Source organism: Barbatula barbatula, assembly GCF_947034865.1.
Source record: "Barbatula barbatula genome assembly, chromosome: 8".
Classification (NCBI taxonomy): domain Eukaryota; kingdom Metazoa; phylum Chordata; class Actinopteri; order Cypriniformes; family Nemacheilidae; genus Barbatula; species Barbatula barbatula.
Genome location: NC_136771.1, coordinates 16,537,369 through 16,558,102, shown reverse-complemented (window position 1 = coordinate 16,558,102; position 20,734 = coordinate 16,537,369). Strand labels below are relative to the sequence as shown.

The window sequence follows — 20,734 nt, the reverse complement described above, 5'->3', positions numbered from 1 at the left end:
CGGTTTCACAGAACACAGCTTATCTTAAACCAGGACTATGCATTGGTTAAATAAGGATATTTATGTCACTTTCATAAAAATAACTTCGAAGAATATCTTACTGGTACGCATCTCGAGACAAAACAATGCCACCTATATAGTTGAAGAAATTTCTGGGCAAGTTATACACAGTTAAGACAGGTCACACATTCATTTTAGTCTGTGACTAGTCTTAAGCCTTGTCTGTGAAACCGGCCCTTAAGAGTTTCTCTCAATGCAGGACAACTAGAATAATTGTGGAATTTGAAATATTTGCAGAAAAAAGTATGGAAATGCACACAAAGAAACACAATGCACGTGAACATTTATAGCATTTTATTGAAATAATTAGTGTCAAAATGTATTTTCGATGCTGGAGTTGGGGGAAAATCCTTTGAAAAAGTGTCCCCATGAGGTAACCGATCCCAAGTAAAAAATATTTTTTGGTTGAATATAGATGTTGTCTTTCATTGTTGATACAATGAGTATTTACTGAACCAGTGGCATTTGCTCAAATTAAGCTTACCACTTCAAATCATTGTTAGCTATAAAACTGTAGCTACCAACACAATGGAACTTATTTTGTTGTCAACTGAAAACAAAGTTTGATAAAATGATTGTTCTGATGTGAACCAACAAACAGAGAGGGTACAAAACAGGGCTGCTATGAAAATGGGAAATAACAATTCTCATACAGCATTCTCCCAGTTGTGATGCACTCCCCTCCATTCTTTGGCAGATAAAGCATAGAAAAAGTTTTCTAGATGTGCGAACCAGAACTATCCAGAAACATTTTGACATGCATTTAAGAGAAATCAGGAATAAGCACTGAGAAAAATCACAAATGAACAATCGATAACCAGACAAAAGTCACAGTTAATCCCCCCAAAATCCTGTTACTTTGAGAAATCTACACACACGGGTATGAGTTGTTTATACATTACTATTAATAATTTGAAAGAAAGGACAAATTTGCTATTGAGCATGCAATAAAATGAAAACAAAAATAATTGACCCCAATCACATAAAATGTATTTTGGCCCAACAATTTATGATTAAGTGCTTCATTCAATACTTTCGTTTTTTAAGTGATTCACATTTTATGCATTGCACTGCATGAAAAGAAAAGACATTGAGAGACCACTGTGAACACTTGCAAGTGAACACAAAGAAAAAACAAAGCAATTAAGCAGAAAAAACAAAGCAAAATGAATCCCTCAACCCAAACTGTATTTTATGGCCATATCAAAGCAATGCTGATTTCCGTTCACTTCTTTCTTTTACTGCAGCACTTTTGCCGCACAAACACACAAACAAATGAAGCAAAGTCGTAATAGAGTAGAGAACAGCATTTGTCAACTGTCACTCTACATGTTGATAACTTCTCTGAGGCTGAATATTTCCGAGTACTAGCCAGTAACCAGGAAAGTTGCAGGAGATGCCAGTCTGCCGGGCATAAAGGGCCTGTCAGAGCTCTAAGTTTTCACGATGCCACCATCGCCTTCACTCACAAAGCGCTTACGCCCTCTGCTGGTCAAAGAAACAGACCGTCAGGTAAAGTCTACCATTCCCACTCCTATTAGGGTGGGTACACACAAAGTCCATGCCAACGCTGACCTGAACAGCCAATCAAACCGATCCAACTCCACGATGAACTCCTCCACAGATTCAACATATTGGCCAAAAAAAGGTGCCGGGGACTTGATGTGTACCCACTCTCACAAGCTTATACATTAGGGATGTAATGATTAACTGTGAACTGGTTGAAAATCAATTATGTGAAGATTCAAGTGGATGAGATGTAAAATTAATCGCGATACATGTTTTGAACAGCAGGGGCCGCCGCGTTTACGGCAAACTTGGAAAATGTGGATATGCTGATAATTCTTTTTAAAAAAATAGGAAAAACTTTTAAAGTCCAAAATGTTCATATTACACAGACCTTTGTATTATTCAATTTGTTTTTTTAATTTGTTTGAAAATTGCAATTTAGTTTTGTTATTTGACAGAAGACATTTTTATTTACAAAGAAATGTGCAGCCTTTGAGAAATAATAAAAGGGCACATTCCAAATGTCTCAACTTATCGTGAGATCAGTGTCGTGAATCGTATCGCATCGTGAATCGTTACAACCCTATTACACATGTTAAAATGTCTTATTTTCTAGATTTGATACTATATTTTACAGACATATCAGTTAACAGGTTGCAGTCTCTGACCTGGTTGGACAGGAATCTCTCAGCTGTTTAGTGATGACCGTCTCCTGGAAACAAAGGTCTACAAAGGTTTCCATAATGGAGTGTGCATGAGGTGCATCCAGGCTGATCTCAGGCAGCTCATCATATGCACGCTGAAAGCCCTGTGTTTGATACATTCATATATGTACATGTAATTATACTCATTAAGAATGTTTTGAATTAGTAAGTTGTAAGAAAATTATTAAATTAAAGACGACAAAGAACAGATACGTTTACAATAACGCCAGAAACATCCATTTAAGTAAACTGGGTGAATTTCAATTTCATGTTGACTCATGTTGACATTTTTTTTAAATGTTCTTTGCTGGTTCCAGTGAATGAATCAAACTACATCATCAAAAATATATTTTAAAAAGTACAAACCCTGTTCATTTGGTCCAGTGTAATTAGGCCAGTTTGCCAGAAAGCCTTGAGTAGTTTGACCATCATCTGCAATGCTGTATTACCTGTAGACTCCAGCACCATAATCACAGCCTATCAAACAGCAAATGAAACCAAGAGGAGAGAAATAAAAGGAACAGAAAGAAGAAATAAGGAAAAAGTGAAGCCCTTGTGCAATTGTCAGTCACACAAAAATGAGGGCATGATGTAAAATGACCAAGTACGTTTATTTTGCCACAGTGGAAACACAGTCTTGAAATTAGATAATTCTGTACTACAAATGAGGACTGTTGCAGTGTTTTTTCCAAAGCTGCTTCCTCCAAAGCATTTGCCAGACACATACTTCCTTGAGTACGTCTTATTTCAGGAAAATCAAGGACACTCTGAAGGCAACCTTCGATAGTAACCTGTCAAAGGACGCCAGAGGTCTATACTTTGTTGCTACATATAACCCACAATTCTTGGCATTTGATTTTATTTCATTCATTTATTTTAAAAAAGTCTGCAGCTGGTCATTCACTTTAAGTTGTATTATGTTTAGTGGCAGGTGTAATAAACAGATCTTTTTAAATGTATTAAAACAGTACTTTCCCAGCAAAGCAAGAAGTGTTAAATTTTTTATGTATTGTACCTTGTTAAGAGTCACTGACATCGTCTTTTCAAAACTCCAAATCATATAAAAAGAATCCTTTTCATTAATTTGATTGATGTAGGACCATAAAGACCGTACTTTCTGTTTCCTTTTCTACCAGTACCAGAGTACCATTTTAAATAAACTGTATTTGCAGATCAGGCTTTTATATTTAAGATAAATATTGGTTAATATTGATCAATGACCCATTAACTGGTGCATCCCTAATAATTTATTTATTCAGATGATACTTTTAACAAATGAAATAAATAAATAATTAATGAGCAACTATCAAGAGTTTTAGGTAAACAAGACATGTCCTGGGCTACACTGAATAGTTTTTGTATGTTCCAGCTTACCTCGTAGACCAGTTCATGATGGAAGTGTGGCACTTCTAGGGCTCGCAGACAGTGCTCTGCCTCCGTGAGCTCACCTGACACCAGGTACTCTTTTAACAACAGGATCATCTGTAAAACAATATAACTCCGTGAAATATGTGTCGCAAAAAAAGTAGGGAGAATCACATTTGATGGCATTAAAAAAAATCTCATTTTATTTAATGATCAGTGAAAGGCATCTCTTATTTTGCGTTTTATCCTTTTTGTTCAATAAATGGTTATAAAATATGGTGTGAAATAACCATGATTTTAAATACCACGGTTATTTTCTATACCTGTATATTGTGACAACCATAATGTGATTTAATGTGCATCAAAGTAATTTTGCAGTAAGTATACAGTATACTTTTGGATTAGTGTAACAAAAAAACAACAGATACATATATAAAACCCAAGTTGCCAAATGCCAATACTGATTTCTCCTTTGTCTAACTCTGTTTACAATACCATTTCAAATTGAGCCATGACAAAAAAAATCAGGGACTTCTTCAGACCCCATCTTACCTCTTTGATGAGATGTTTGACAGGCCTCTGGCCACCACCAACACCCCACACGTTATCAAGCCGCATGATTCCACTCTTCATGGAGAGCAGAACAGATGCTCTGTCCAGTGCAGCTCTAACACAAGGTTATAAAGATTAAACACATTAGAAAATAAACAGTGCATTTATCAAACGACAAACACATTTCGTGAAAAAGCGCAAACGTCAAAATAATAGTTATTAGATAATAAATAAATAAATGTCTAAGAGGAAGATCTTATAGGTCATTTAGAGCATTCCCAAATAAGAAAAACTGGCATTGAGACTATGATGATGTAAGCTTGAGCTGTACAAATGAGTGCCACGAAAATCTAAAACGCTAACACACACTACAGTTTTATGTTCCATCTGTTTAGCAAGAAATGTGAGAACACAAAGCAACAGCATTCCATTTCAATGTCTAATCTGAAACAGGTCCTTCATCACAGGTGCTGGATGATAAGGAAAAATGACTCTCCAAATTTACACATTCGGTAGTTGGTACTTGCCAGATGTTAATTTCCCAACCACAACGCCAACAACCTTTCTCAACTGCTTGATTTCATAAATGTTCCCGCCAAACTAGTAAAATGGGAAAACTAGAATGGTATCTTATAAACTGTCCACCAAATGCACAAGGTTTAAGAAAACCACTAGGGCGGTGCAAATGTTTAGAAACTTTATCCTGTAATGGTAACTTGACCAAGTAACAGAATACTTATAATAATCATAATAACCTGGACACAAGATCGCTGCTAAAAATCTATACAACTAGAAAAGCAAAAAACAGCACCAAGTTCACCTGGCATGGTCACAGTCCACCTTGCCTTTGTAACAGTCTAGGAAACTCATGGCTAAGGCATGGTCAGCAATGGCTCGTGCAATGAACTGTCCAAGCATCTGAGGTAAAGACAGAAACCAGGCTATTTGTTCACATACATTAGTTAAATAACAAAATGGATTACAACAAGATTTTTGTCCCTTTTGTTTAGAAATAATATCTATCCTACTTCATCCTTTTTATTGTGCAGCGACACAGAATTAATATATTTGAATAAACAAATATATTAATATTAACAAGATGATCCACTGCCGTTAAAACGTTAATACAATGCTCAATATGGCCGTTCTAGCGAAGGAAGTCCAGTAAAACGAGCCAATCGTCAATCAATAAAGACCGACGATTCTCTGGGGCGGGGCTCTTCGTGAGGCGCTTGGCAAATTAAATTTAAATGATATTTTTCCTATATTCCCCCTTAACATCAGAGTTTGAGATACAGTCAAGTTTCTGTTTTGATTCATTACTCAACCTGTGGGGCCTCTGGTGTATCCAATATGAGGTCTGGCAGCTCCTTCAGTATTTTGTCAAAAGCACGCTTCATGTCATCCTGAGACAGCACGTTGCCAGACAGGTCTGAGAGAAGCCGTGATGTGAGCTCCCTTTGGCTAGCTTTGCCTTCCAAAGACAGAGAAACAGCCAGAGAGGAGAACTCGTATCTGTGATGGCCCAGATTCAACTCTTTCAGGAGCATCTACCAGGCAAAAAAAAGGATGCAGATAGAAGTTTAGATTACAAACATTACTACAGAACTACAGAAAACCCATTTAAAATGATATCGGATGCAGCAAAAGGTGCAGAATTCCCTCTAGTTTAAATAGTGAACAATGGTAATAACAGTGTCAAAGTAATGGGTTTGATTTCCAAGTTCACTTTGGATCAAAGATTGTATGTCCAACAGTGATGCTCTTTATTGTAAATCTATTAAACAAAGGAAACATCACATTGAACATTTTCCTCTCCGGTGTGAAAGAAACCGTTATTTAGTATATGCCAGAACTTATCTCACCTCCACCTCTTTGGTGTCTCCATGCTCAAAGTACTCTTGCACAATTGGGTTGATGGTCTTCTCAAGTTCCTTCTCATCCAGCTCTGGTACTACTGTGGCATAAACAGTGTCTCCCTGATAAAGACACAAAAGACTGGCATTAGAAAGTTTACTATGAGACAAAGTAATTAAAGATTATAAAAAGAATCCACTTATTTATTGACTAATAGGCCTTTTTTTTAATTCTGTAGCAAATAACTTCTGGATAGCCAACAAACACAAAGTTTGGTAAATTCATTGTATCATAAAAGTATCAAATGGTGGTTTTGTTACTACATTTGTATGACTGACTTAGAACCAAAACAGCACATCTGTCTTCCTGTTAGGGCTATACGATTTGGCCTCAAATCAAAATCTCGATTAATTGAACATTTTCTCTCGATTATGATTATTGAACGATTATTTTGTTTTTGTTCATTAGTTTTTCTCTTTTTTAACTGTAGTTCAATGATATTATGGTTGTACTGTAAATATATATTTTTCTAATTAAACATTTCTTATCTCATATTATTTTAAAATAATCAAAGGATATACAAACTATTTATGGTTATTTATTGAACACAATACACATCTTTGTGTTATTTTTGGAAACTTTGCGTTTGCTGCAGCTGAAGACAGGAGAGACAGGAGGACCCTGTAGACACAACCTGCAGTCATATGAGCTGTCACATGAAAGAAACAGACAGTGTTGAACTGAGTTTTTATAGTTGAACGGAGCTTAAAACTCACCAGCCTGTCTAAAGAAATATGAAGTCGTATTTTAGTATATCTATATTTCCCCCAATATGCACATCTTTGGACTAAAAGTCCTGTGATCAATAAACTGTAGCAAAAATGGGAGAAAGAATATTTCTCAACTGTACATTGATTTAAATCTGAATCGGTTCATTTAAAAGTAGACATTTAAAGCTTTCTTTAGACATACGTTTCATGTGATAAGTACTGGCAGATTTTGGATCAGTTAAGTGACAGGTTTCAGAAAAATGGGAGCGGAGTGGAAACAGAGAAGGCTGATCGGCGTCCTGTTAATTTTACAAAATCACCACATTTTGTTGTTATTGTGAGTGTACGCATGAAAAGTGGACCACTTACTGTTTCTAATACTGTCTTACACATATGTGTACGCCCAAAAATAATGCAGCATTTTAAGTCTTTTTTTCTCGAAAACTGAGGCAGCGGCACCTGTCAACTTGGATGTTAGAGGGAAAGTAATCGAAATAACCGACATGGGAAAATGACATTGATTAGAGGTCCTGAATGTCGGTTTCAGTTACTTTTCGATTAACAGCCCAGCCCTACTTCCTGTCAAAATATTAAGGAGCTGCCTGTGGAACAAGATAAGTGCTTGGGTTGATAAACGATTGGCAAAGCCTTAACGGTTTCTAACAGCATGGTGAACACAGTCCAGATACTAAGGTCAGGCCTCTATTCTACAATTTCTTAAGTGCGAGGCATCATACATTAAGTTGAGAATTTACAAAATCTTTATTTCCTACTCTAAACGTTATATAGTATTTTTGCGTAAGTGTTCTTACCTGTGCAGATTCATCATAATTAGGGTCCTTTAAGTCGGGCTCCTCCACCTCATACACCATACCTGCGGCCCCCCACACACCTTTACCTCCAGCTCCACCTGGTTATAAGAGTAATCAGTGTGAAACAAAGACAAACGCAAAATACAAAATGTTTATCTTCAAAGATTATTGTCTCTGTTTAGACAGGATTCCTTTTTGGATAATTCAGTATCAAGTGGTCAGCATTAAATACAGGTGTAAACGGGGTCTAAAACGTACTTTATATTTATATGCACAAAACTTCTTCAGTATGACATCAGTGTAAATTATGTTAAGCTTATCTGAAGTCTAGTTTATACAAGTACTTCCAAGTAACAAAGAATTTGGCTCAAAATATTATGTTAATTTTTTGACATAACATACATCTAATTCCAGTCGTACCCGAAAACAATCAATTGTAGAGCCCTATGAAATCCGTTGTGCGGAAGTACATTATAAAACAGTATCTTACCACATATTGTTTTTTTTATTGTGTCTTATTAAATTTCAGTACAATTGTTCGTAATATATTTTAATAATACGTACTCATTTTATTTTTACCCAAAATGTTTGTACGTGCTCGTTTTTTCCATTCTACGTTATACAGCAAATTCAGTTTTTATGCAAATTTTCTGCATCAGGGAAATCACAGGGCCCTTCAATTCCTCAAGACCTACATTTTCAGCCCTACCTTTTTTAGGTAGTCCTCGACCTTTCCCTGTCCGTGACTTTCGGTCATTCACAGCATTTTTGCCCTTGGGGCTGTGTGGATCGGTAGACGGCTCGCCTGAAACAGACTCCGACAGCGATTCCCGGGTGGAGTCTCTAGAGGATGATTTACGCAGCCTGCGCTTAGCCTTGGCTTTCAATTTGGCTTCATGCAAAGCCTTTTCCTGAGGGGTCCAGTTGCCATTCACCTCCAACTCATTCAGATCCTCACTGCCACAGGACCCATCCTCATTCAGTTCTTGCTCCAATGAGAACACACCTGAACCATGCATAGACAAAACAAACAAAGACACATACACACAGACGTATTTAGTATTTAGTAACTGTGTGGATATACATTACATTGGTATACATACATATGTATGCAGATACAAGCAACAAAATTTATTGAACCTTGTGCTCCTTGAATACACCCATGGGAATTAATTATGAGTTATCTTTTTCTTTGCTGCTATAACATCTTACACTCTTGTTATAATGCTTTTCGAAAGCCTAGATGTTGGAACATGGCTGCAAAAATCTACTCCCATTCAGACAGATGCACCGTGGAGATCAGACAATCATGTTGGCTGGTGGTGTTTGTTTTGTACTCATCACTCCAACAACTCATCTCAAAAATGTTTAACTCTTAGCACCATTGATAGAATTTTCCATGGTTTGTGAAAGCCATGTTTCGACTGTGAGGCCTAAAGTGCCAGCGTGACCGGGCCGGTCGAGTTTCCACTGTCACTTCCGGTGCTCTGGGCCAACGGCTAGTATTTTTTGGCACGCGGAATATCTTGGTCCAAAGCGGGCCAGCTGGTGCTTGAGATGTGGTTAGGGGAAAAGCACATATTTTCTGAATCTGTGGCAATATGGGAATGAGCTTTTTTAGGACTGTGTAAATTACTGCAGATTAAAATTACAATTGAGAATCCTCAACATTGAAGTAAACTTTTTATGCAAAATATAGGAAAACTCTGCTATTATCATTGAGTCAATTGAAAAGTCTTAAGACATTTAAAGACTAAAAATATAATGGCCACATTGATTCTTAAATGATTATCTGATAGTCACCTTTTGTGACATTTTGTAGACATCTATAATTATTTGCAGGCACATGATTTAAACAGTTGTATGACGGAAACATTTTGTTTTCTGATGTCCACCTATTTAACTCTTCTGGGGTGCAAATAACGTAATATTAAATGACCCATCTTAAGTGTATGTATTCGTCAAATATCTCATATTAGCTTTATGGTTTCATCTTTCACGGAGCGAAGACTAAAGAAAACAAACAAACAAACAGCTTCCGTTATCTCCATCGTGTTTGTTGTGTGATAACGCAATCAGTAGGTGGGACTGTGTGACCTTTGTTGCAGAAAGGTGTGTTTATGGCGAGTTTTTAGGGCAGAGCTGCCTGACAACAGAGACACGACTTGACTTTGACCTGGCAGTTGCAGGTCAGAGGCTATTGGCTCTGCCTGACCCAAGGAAGGCCCTGGCCTGTCAATGGGAAAGTGCATTTCCATCTTTCCCAATGTTATACTAAAGGGGTATACCTGATTTATTGCAAAGGTTCTTAATTCAAGTCCTGGGAATCCACGGCTCTGCACGCTTTGTATATCTCCCTTTTTAAAAGAGTAAATATTTTGTGATTTTTTAAGATCCTACTTTGGTTTATGGAGAGTCTAACAACAAGTTTACATATAAGGTGTAAAAACACAAATTTTCTAATAATACATTAACATGATAATGTTTAACAATAGGCAGCAGTTATTACCACCTTAATTCTTGACTGTCTCTTCAATTATTTGTTTGGCGATTAATCTGTCTAATCCCCTTCTTTCTGTCAGCCTACTCTGATCTGATTGGTCAGATGGTCTAGTCTGCTGTGATTGGGCTAACCGCATACAGCGTCTTAGTGTCGCAAATGTAGGTGGGTATCGCACCGAGTGACGCACATCTGACGTGTGCGATAAACTCAAATTAGAAACCCAGATGACTCATTTGCATGACTCCATTTTTCCCAAGTCAATATCTTTGTTATTCGTTTATTTACTTGGCAGACTGCTTACATTCACACACAGCAACATTACACACTGCATAAAATGTAATTTTAGTGAAATTGTAATAGTTACTCTTCATTACACCTAATTTAAAGCCTCAGTTCATCAGGCAAAAGCTCCTGAAACTGAACTGAGTTTGTCAGATAAGAGAGATCCCCAGGACTGGTCATTAACTGGTATTATTATCAATTTACCCTAAGTGAAGTATTATAGTAAGAGTATTCAGAGGGAGAATCAAAACCTTTAGAGTAATAGCAGTCTTCTGTGTAACTTCATGAGCAAGAGACATTACACCGTAAAAGCCGAAGTGTTTACCTTTTTCAGCCACACCTGGTCAGGTCTCATATTCACAACTGATAAACTTCGGGAAAAAGTTCACATTTTCCAGATGGCACTTATAAAGCACGTAAAGAATTTAAAAATCTTAAGAATTTTCACCTGAATTTTTTTCATAGGTTTGTAAAATAAGTTAGCGTTTTTAAGAAAGTTTCATGTACACTTGACAATGTTAAAATTATCTGCATTCACACAGACCCACAAAAACAAGTAAAAAGCAATTGCATTCCAGGCCAGTAGGTGACAAGAAAAACTACACACCAGTGCATATATGCATAACTAGGTTTAACCCAAGTGCTTCTCAATACCCTTTTAATGGCATTGTGAGGCGACATGACAATGGCTTGTTCTTAATGGGATTGTCACGTCACGTGTATCCAGTTTGGACAAAATTTTTATGGATTCTATTGTCTTTTATCCCCCAGCCACGATAAGAATTTGCCTTAAGAATTTGTCAAATGTAAATAATGTGTCTCCACTGGTCACGGAGACACATTTAGTATATTGCGTAATCCTGTAAGCCTCCATAAGTGGCAGAAGTGGGGGGGGTTGCTGGGGTTATAGCTCGTCAGAAATCTGCGTAGCCCTGGCAATGCAACCCCAAAGGATTTGCTAATATCTTTTACGTGTCTATTTACACTTATTGCAAATATCCCGTCTTGTAAGTAGAGGCTATATACACACTAACTGAACAACTGGCAACGTAACTAAACAGACCTGACAGGCATATTGTCCCTCCCACCAATGATGAATAGTCCCACTGATCATTTTTTTCTTTAAATATTGTTACTTTATTGATTTTAATACAATTACAAACAAGCTGATAATATCCGAAATCAATAAAATATAAATAACATTTATTTTGGGATTATGTTTGATTGGCATCTGTTACCAAGCCTGTGAGTTTGTGGTTGGCTCTCCAGTTGAACATTTCCAGTACTTTAGTGTAAGAAAATGTGACTCTTGGATAGCAGCGAACTCAACAAAACATCACTTAAAACAAATCGCATTGACCTGGAAGAGAAGCTCTCCATGATTTGACTGCAAAGAACAGCTCAAAAGCAAGTAATTATAATGGGTTCTTATGTGTTTCTTATGTCTTTTGTCATGCCGCGCCGGTCACATCCAATGTAGACACCGTGTCAATTTAAGCTAGCTACAGAATATTTTAAACTACAACAGAGTATGGAGTTCAGGGACCCGTTTCAATAAGGAGGTTCAAGCAACACGGAGTTAAAATATGAACTCTGAGTTGATTTACTCAGATAATCGCTACTCTGAGTTTTCTGTTTCAGAACGGCTGGTTTCAATGAGTTCAATCCACTCTGAGTAAGTTCACTCTAGGTTACGCACGTTCACCGCGGCTTTAAAAAGCCATCATCAATTGAGCGAAGATAACACGATTCACCATGGCAACGCCACGTGACAAAAAGCGCTCTGTTTATTTCTCGCCAATACAATAGGAGGCACTGTATGTATGTATATGTGTATATATATATATATACCTACGATTTTTGTCATGTAGGTGCAATCCTTCTGCAATAAAAAGAACATGGCAGCAGCTGAAAATGAAATATAAAAAAATCCTTCAGTCCGGTGAGTTTAAATGCTCTTACTAGTAGGATGCCTGACTGGGAAATGTTTGATATATTTAATAAACTGGCCTTGAAAGTTATGAGAACATGAGAACCGAGCACTGTGGCTGTAGAAGACAGAAAACTGGCCATGCTTGCCCCTGCTCCAGCTATGTGTAACGGAGGCCAGCTAGTGAAGAGCTGTGCAGTGTGCAAGCCTCACTTCCCGACCAACAGATGCAATAGGGACTGCGGTCTTTAGCCTCCTCGTTAGAGCGCCCGTCTCTCATTCTGACCGACGGCAGTTCAAAGCCCGTGCAGAACGGGGCGAGTGGGACCTTTTAAATGTGCACCCAATCACAATGGGAAATCCTAAAGGGTATTTGAATTATTATCTAATTCCAGAGGTGGCAGCAAGACCACATTTATTTGATCAGCCTAATTCAGATAGACGTTCACCATTCACCTGCAATCCTATGAAACTCCTCTTTGATGGCTCTCAAAGGAAACTTAACACAAATGTATAAAAAGTGCTTGAGAGCTATGCACACGTTTCTTACTGCTCTGCATACAGTTGCCTTGCTAACGTGTTCTGCATCCCCTGTGTTATATAGAAAGCTTCCATTAGCAAAGAAACGTAAGGCCATACAGAGAATCTGCTCAGATGTAAGAGTGCGGCCACGACGAGTGAGGTTTGTGATGTAAGGATGAAGCAGTGTGTGGATATATTTATTGGACTGTAAAGAAAAACGGTATCGCTCAAATAAAGAATCCTCGGGATATGATAAAACATCCAAACTGGGCTTCACCATATATTCTCTCCCGACGTAAATTTAACTCTCTCTGAATGAACGGACATGCCATTTTAATGTCTGTGTTACGAACTTGTGCGCGGTTAAGGAAAACGAATGAATAAACAAACGGCGAAGGCAATTTCAACTCCACTCGTGCTTCTAAAAGGGGCGGAGATTGTAACAAACCTCAGGTTAGTGGAATAAAACCTGCTCCCGACCAGGTTAGGTTCACAGAGTAGGTTACTATGGTTACTCACTCTAAGTATAAGATACCTTGATTTCTGAAACGGGCTTGACTTACCCCACGGTCACAGGTTTGATATACCTCGCGTTCTGAAACTGAAAACCCAGAGTATCCCGTTTTCTGGGGTTAACTTACACTGAGTTTGCACTTACCCTGCTTTCTGAAACGGGTCCCTGGCCAATTGTGAATTTATTTACGTTTTGATTAATCTGCACTCTGCTGAAATTAGCGTGTTTTACTACCACAAAATATTAATGAATTAAGAATTCACTAAGTGCACACATGGGAGAAGTGTGGCTAATGCACTACAACTATTTTATAAGCTGTTGTATTTAAACTGCTAAATTGCATGTTGTCTAGCTAAGGCATTTATTAAAGGCAAGAGTAGGCAATTCAGTTTTTTGACATGCTGGTTGGAAGTATCTTAACATCCTGATAGCAATCAATAAGTAAAGTGAAACAGTGGTATTTTTATAATTATATATCGTCTGTGAAAAACGTAGGGTCAAAAAACTTTGGACCAATTACTGCCCTCTGTCCGAGGCCAGAATACATCATGTGTATCAACCTATTTTGCATCCCACTGCGCACCCTGTTCACGCAGACATCATATGTCATCAGCACTCTCATGTGCGATGTGCAGGACAATGGTGGACATAGAGCAGGTACCTGGAGATAGTAATGTAATTCACTTAGTACTATTATGTTTTCTCACTGGTGAATGTGACATGACTTCACTGGAACCGATCCAACAGCTTCTGGTCTGTGTGCACGCTCGTGTGTTTTGGAGGAAGCGTGGTATTGGATAGTGATTCGACAGAGGGAGGGATCAAAAGATTGCACTGCTAAAAGGCAAACATTAGCATTTTCAAAATGATCTCCTCTGCCTTTAATTTAATAATCGTATTAGCCCAACCTCAAACTGTAAAGCTCCCTCTTAGCACCCCCCAAAAAAAATGTCCTGGTGAAGCCCCTCCATTTTTGTTTTGACTATACTCATGCAGCAGTGGTGTGCGGTGGACTTTAAAAATGAGGAGGCAGATTTCTACCCATGTAATTTTTGTCTCTGCACTATTAACAAGTGCGATTGTCAGAAAACCAGTGTCATTTCAGTGTTTATGTGTGAAAACTTCCTTTTAATTACTACAAGTTCATTACAGTATGTACTTCTGATTTTTTTAGTTTTTTATTTTCCCTGTTTTGGGAAAAAGTACATCAACACCACCTTCATCTTCTTCTGGAACATTTGGGATTTCCTATATAACAATAACATCATTACCAATACCATCAATTTAATTATTAGCAGTCCCAGAAATACTCAAAGCATTCAAGATATCAAATCAAATAGATGTGACTTACTTTAGCCTTGCTGCTATCCTGAGCAAGCCTGATCACAAGCAAAAGTTTTTGAACAAATCTGAACCACGTAACATTCTGTCAACAATCGATAACTCTTCTACCTCCGCCATCCCCGACACGAATCCTAAACTCAGATTAATACAACTAATAAAACAATATAAATTAATCTAATTTAGCGCCCGCAGTTTAAAATGTATGACGAAGACGAGCAGGAAGGCGGGATCTCGCTGATGAGTTAATCCAATCATAGCCCGTTGGAGGCATTGCCTCCTCTCACGTGACCTTTCTCCATTCTTTTGAATTACCCCCACTCAAGCTCACAGCACGCTTTAGCGGGTATATGTAAAGTCAATGAGCTTAGAGGAGGCAAGAGAACCGCTGCCTCCCTTTGGAATTCTTTCGAGCGGGGGCGCTGTTTCACACTGTTGTACACGCTGATTTATCTTATATTTAACTAAATACGTTATATCCGCTGTCCTATTCTATTTCTGAACTGTTAATAATATTCTCATTCGATTACTTTCGAGGGGGAGGGGAGACACTGCCTCCCTTGCCTCCTCTGAGGAAACGCCCCTGTCATGCATGCATGTGTAGACTGAACACGTTATACACATGCCCATGACATCACTGTTATCGTCTCCATTTAAAGAACGAAAACGGAAAAAAACATACACTTCTACATTGTGTAAACAAACACCCAAAACACATTAAGACTTCAGTTTTCAGTTGAAAACTTTGTTGTGTAAACAGCCCCACATAGAGACAGTGCCAAAACGTGCACTAAAACAACTCATAAACTCCAATTGTTAAAATCCAATTTTATGGCACTAAACATTTATAATGTTTTTAATAATATTAGGTCAATCTTATGGTTTAAGATTACAAAAATACAAATTCATAAAGGTTTAAAAACATTAGGGTGAGTTGATGTCAGAATTCATATTTGAAACACCCCTACAACTCTTAAGCTTTAACTTGCACTACAGAGAAGCAAAGACATGCACATGAACAACACAAGGAGGCAGATAAGCCGACTCTGCTAATTTTGATGCCTCAAGACTGCCTACATATGGCAATGCACAGCCTGCTAGGGTGGGGCGGAGGGTTCATATTTACAAGTAGTAGGTGTGGCCCTAACGTTCATAAATACCCCGTCTTAAATACTAGCTACAGTCAGAGAAGAAACTAGGTGACCATGTCTGCATTAGTGCAATAATCTAGAGCGGCAACACAAGATCGACGCATTAGGCCCAAATAGTAAACATATTCACATAGTAGAAGTTAATCTTTGAAATTTACGGAAGCATAATCCCTTGTGCTGAGAAGGGTGTGGAGACAGCAAGCGCACTTAATGTTGTCCATTGCTAAGGACCAGTTAGCCTGCAGGTGAACGTACCATACCACAGTTTAAACAGTTTTATTAGTAAATAATTCACTAAACCTCATATTCTGGCCTCACGTGTTATATACTGCCGTGCCGTATTGAGCAATACTAGTAAAGAAACTAGCTGCAATCTCATTTCGCACGTAACTCAAATCACACTCAAACTCACGAGGCAAGAAAAAAAACAGGAATCTCATCAAGGAGGCGTGGTATTTAAAATTCTAACAAACCTTAAAGTGATCCTTCACCCAAAAATGAAAATTCTCACCTTCTAGTGAATCCAAATGAGTATACATTTCTAAGTTCTGATGAACACAGGGAAAGATATTTGGAATAATGCTTACAACAAACAGATCTCAACATCCATTGATTACCAAGGCCAAGGGTGTAGCTTTGGTTTGAGAAGTGGGGGCACACAAAATGGGGGGAAATGTTTTTAATTTGAATCCCATTTCCTGCATTTACATACTATGGTGACACAAAATCAATGTAATAATGGATTTTCTGCACGAAGTGAGTGAAGTGCGGATGGAGGGCAGCAAGTGATTTTCTCCATATGGAATTCTCGATCACAAACTCAAAATACCAATATTCTAAATCGTTTTTGATTGTTCAAATTGATTAAACCATGAGACCACACTGTGTTTTTATAGTGTAGCAAAAGGTGATGTTTATGAAGGGGGAAAATGCGAGTATTGACTGAGAAACTGAAGAAAAAATGGCTAGTAAACCTTGTTTAATAAGGGTTCGTTCTTTTATCAGAAGCGAGTGTTTATTGAGGTTTGACAGAAATCTGGGCTTACCTTGTCATTGTTCAGGTCGTTAAACATAAGTACTTTGCGTTTGTGATAGTGAATTCCTATGGAGAAAATCACTAACTGCCGTCCACACGATTGAAAACAGTGAGCTTCAGTGAGCTATTTTTAGTGTGCATGCGACGCCCGCATCAACACAGGCAAGCTGCTCCATGCTACTTCTCTGTGGCCATGACGGCGTGCAGCTAAAAATCATAACATATTAACATAAACAAATTTGAAAGTGCGTAGCACTCGAACAGGGTTTGGAAAAGTGGGGGGGACATGTTCCCCTAGCCCCCATTGGAAATTCCCCCATGAGGACAGCAAACTGTTCTGGGCACTTTTGACTGCCATTGTTTTTTTACTAGTCAATGGGTGTTGAGATATTTTTGTTAATTAGCCTTATTCCAAATATCCTTCTGTGTTCATCAGTACAAATAATTGTTTACACATTTGGAACAGCTCGAAGGTGAGTAAATGGTGACAGCATATTTGGGTGAAGTATCCCTTTAACAAAGATGTGTTATGATAATAATCCACACATAATATCGAATTATGCTATAGCAATGCTATACAGTCGTAACGTAATGAATAACGTAACTGGCCGCGGTTTGTCTAGTGTTTTGATATCTTGCACACGTGAATGTCGTCTGCGTTATGGTTTTAAGATTCTGAAATGTAGATCAACACAGGTGAGACATCGGAGATCACTCCTGTGTGTGTTTTTTATGTGTATATGCAGACAAATCAAATACCTTATCCCCAAATTGGTTTTGTTTAATGAGTCATTTTGTCAAAGCCAGATGTGCAAAAATATTGTCCAGTGAAATATTGTTATGTGGAATAAGATGCACGGTTTTCTTGTGTAAACAACAGACACGACATTCTATGCAAACATTTGTGAGCACATGGTGGAGTAGTGCAGCAACTACAGCTCACCTCGTCTCCAAAAACAACAGCTTAAACGATCACTTTTTAGTTGCATTAGCTAAAGCCAAGAAAAGAGTGGTCTAACCACTAAAGAGAATGAAAGGTTCAATGTTCGTACCATCGCTTTGTGGGCGAGTGATCCATGCTTCAATCTCAGTCGCCATTACTCGCTTGTTTACCGTCCCCCAAAGCCTGCAGATCACGGAAACAAGAAGTACTTACATCAACAACACTATACGTGCAAAACCACTTATTTAACATTATGCACATGGCGTTGTGTTTGGTCAGACGATTTGAATCGCCTCGTTTTAATTATTCAAACCGTTGTAAATGTGCTAAAATTAGTATGGCCTCACCTTAAATTGAAGGCTCTGTTGTCACTAAAAACCTAGCAGCAAGGATGCTGGTAACGTTAGGCTAAACCGCCTTCGATGAAAACAAGACGAGACGCGAATTAAAGGTCAAGAAATTTGTACAAAATGTTCGTTTGTTTTTGCTCTCGGTGTGCAGCACGCCACGCACGTTTCAGAGTGGGAGCAATAACATGAACAGTGTTTTCAACTTCAGACAGCAAGCCCACGTCACATGTGACGCGTAACGCTCATGCATATTAATGACGTAGCGATGGACGTGATTAAATGAACCAGTGCTGGTATTCTACATAATCATTTTGGCATAGCTTATTCATACTAATTTTGTTAAAATGAGGGGGCGCTCCTGCCGACGAATTTCATATTTATGAGCTAAACCTCGGCAGTTGCGTCAGGGTTGTAATGTGACTTCCTGAAATACGCTCAAAGGGGGTGGGACAAATGGGCAGTCGAGAGCTAGCAGCTACATCCAATCAGATAGCTAAGACCAACTAGGAGGAGTTTTAAATGTGGCTGTTCTTTTGAAAAATTATGTTTTTTGTGTTATGGTTGGTATTAATGCGTATTTATCAAAATTGTGCTAACCCAGTATATGGTAAACAAATTAAATCTATCATAGTATAAAATCCAAAACAACCAGACACAACTGTGTCTTCCAGAAATAAAAAAACACCGTTACGATCCATCTACTGAGACATTTTTAGTGAGTACAGCTTGGCCAACAAAAAGTTTCTGCTTTAACTTCTATAGAAATCATAGGTTTGTTCAACTTCACGCAGTGCACAGACCTATTGGCATATAACATAAAAAAAGGCTTTTCAAAATCAGTCCTGTTGAGTCGCTCTTTTGTCTTATTTTGAATCATTTTAAGTCATCCTGAGGACCCTTGGAAGTTTTTTGAGGACCTGTAGTGGGTCTAGGCTCTTTCTGAAAAATGGTAGCCATGTTCAAAATACCTGTAAATTCCTTAGCACACCACTAGATGTCGCTGTCATCACAATATATGGGACAATTTGCTTTGACTCAATTATTCAAAAGTTATGTGTAATGCACTTTTTGACATTATTATGGTCGTTTGTAAAAAGATTCTAAGTTCTAGCAATGCAATCATTTTATCTGGCATGCTTTTTATATAAAAATATGCATTCACCCCCTTAGCCCAAGTCCTCTTTTGGAATACGGTTATTTAATAATTTAATTATTATGCTTTCTAGCATAGGAAATACAAGAACATATGTATGATAACACCTTAAAACTGAGTGCTTATACTTTAATATGTATTTACTCAAAATGCTTATTTTGTGATTACATTATTATCTGATTCTGAGGGTTAAGGTAAAAGTAATTGACAGCAAGACAGATCCAGTTGACAGAGCTTAACTTTTATTAAATGTTTCACTTTGCATAAAGTTAATCTTTATCAACACCGCCTGAGTCTTTGAGTCATTTACTAAAGTTATTAACATTTGTGAAAGTTGTACCTCACTCACACAAATTAGTAGCCTACTATTCAGCCAACCCCCTCATAGCACAGCCAAAAAAACATCTGATGAATGAATGAAGGGTGTAAGCAGCATTACCACAGATGTGTGTATAATTTTCCCCTGCATTTGACCAGATGGTCATTAAACTTCATGGATGGCCGTTCAATGGCATAATGTTGGAGGCAAGAGTTTTTTTTGTTAAAGCCACTGGTCCAACAGTAATTCTTCCCACCTTTTTTATTTTTTGTGAGCCTGTTAACTTGCCCCCACCCCTGATTTGGTGATGTGCACAGCTGCACTTGTGGACTGTGGAAATACATTCCCAAGCACGGAAAGGCTGTGGCCCCTCAAGCTCTCTTTGCATTCTCACTCACCAGCACTGCTGTAGTATGTCGTCCCCCTTTCTGGATTTTGGTTTTGTTTCTATCCCCACTGTTTCTGCTAGATTATTAAACGTAATGCTCTCAGAAGACTTCTCAAAAGGACATAACAAAGAAACTCAACTTTGGTAACACCGCACTGTCTACTTCTTATGTGTTCTATTGCTGTTAACTAGTCTATTCACAGTGTGGCAGGGAGTAAACACAGACATAGTAAGATGAGAGGCTATGTGACTCACATTCGGGGGAAGTGAGGTCAAGCCATGCAGAATTGGGTAACAGGGCCAAGAAGGGGGTAACAAGGCCAAGGCGCTCTGATATACCTTAAGCAAATTATGTTAATATCATAATAATGCATTCCAGATGTACACAACCTGTATGCTGCCACCTTTGCACATGCTTAATTTTTATTGATTAAGTACAAGCTTTAGTAAATGGAAAAATGCATTTTGGAAGCACAATGAAACCCCATGCAACCAGCCAAACCCCACTGGGCTGGCCTAATCCCCAAGGACGAAAGGACAGTCTTTACTCTTTAAATTACTTGGAAATATACCTGTCAAAGTTCTCCAGTTCTGCCGATTGTTACATGCAAACAATCCTATTTCTAAATACTAATAACATGAAGAAGTTCAGTCCATTCAAACTGGCTGTAGG

At 38.1% G+C, this 20,734-nt stretch overlaps 1 protein-coding gene across 2 annotated transcripts; it reads right to left on the bottom strand.

Moving 5' to 3' along the window:
* Positions 1 to 332: 332 nt before the first annotated feature.
* pdcd4a (programmed cell death 4a) lies at positions 333 to 18,603 on the bottom strand. Of its 2 annotated transcripts, none has more exons than XM_079462084.1 (12): positions 18,199 to 18,603; positions 17,961 to 18,034; positions 8,339 to 8,635; positions 7,630 to 7,727; positions 6,056 to 6,169; positions 5,519 to 5,740; positions 5,011 to 5,108; positions 4,191 to 4,305; positions 3,648 to 3,755; positions 2,640 to 2,750; positions 2,238 to 2,377; positions 333 to 1,545 (listed from the first exon to the last, which is right to left on the bottom strand). In XM_079462084.1, exons 2-12 carry the CDS (start codon positions 18,004 to 18,006, stop codon positions 1,494 to 1,496), a joined length of 1,401 nt encoding a protein of 466 aa, XP_079318210.1. In that variant the 5' UTR covers positions 18,007 to 18,034; positions 18,199 to 18,603; the 3' UTR covers positions 333 to 1,493. The 2 variants fall into 2 exon arrangements, with proteins under 2 accessions (XP_079318210.1, XP_079318209.1); XM_079462083.1 differs by having other exon boundaries at positions 339 to 1,548; positions 18,199 to 18,431.
* Between the last annotated feature and the right edge of the window lie 2,131 nt (positions 18,604 to 20,734).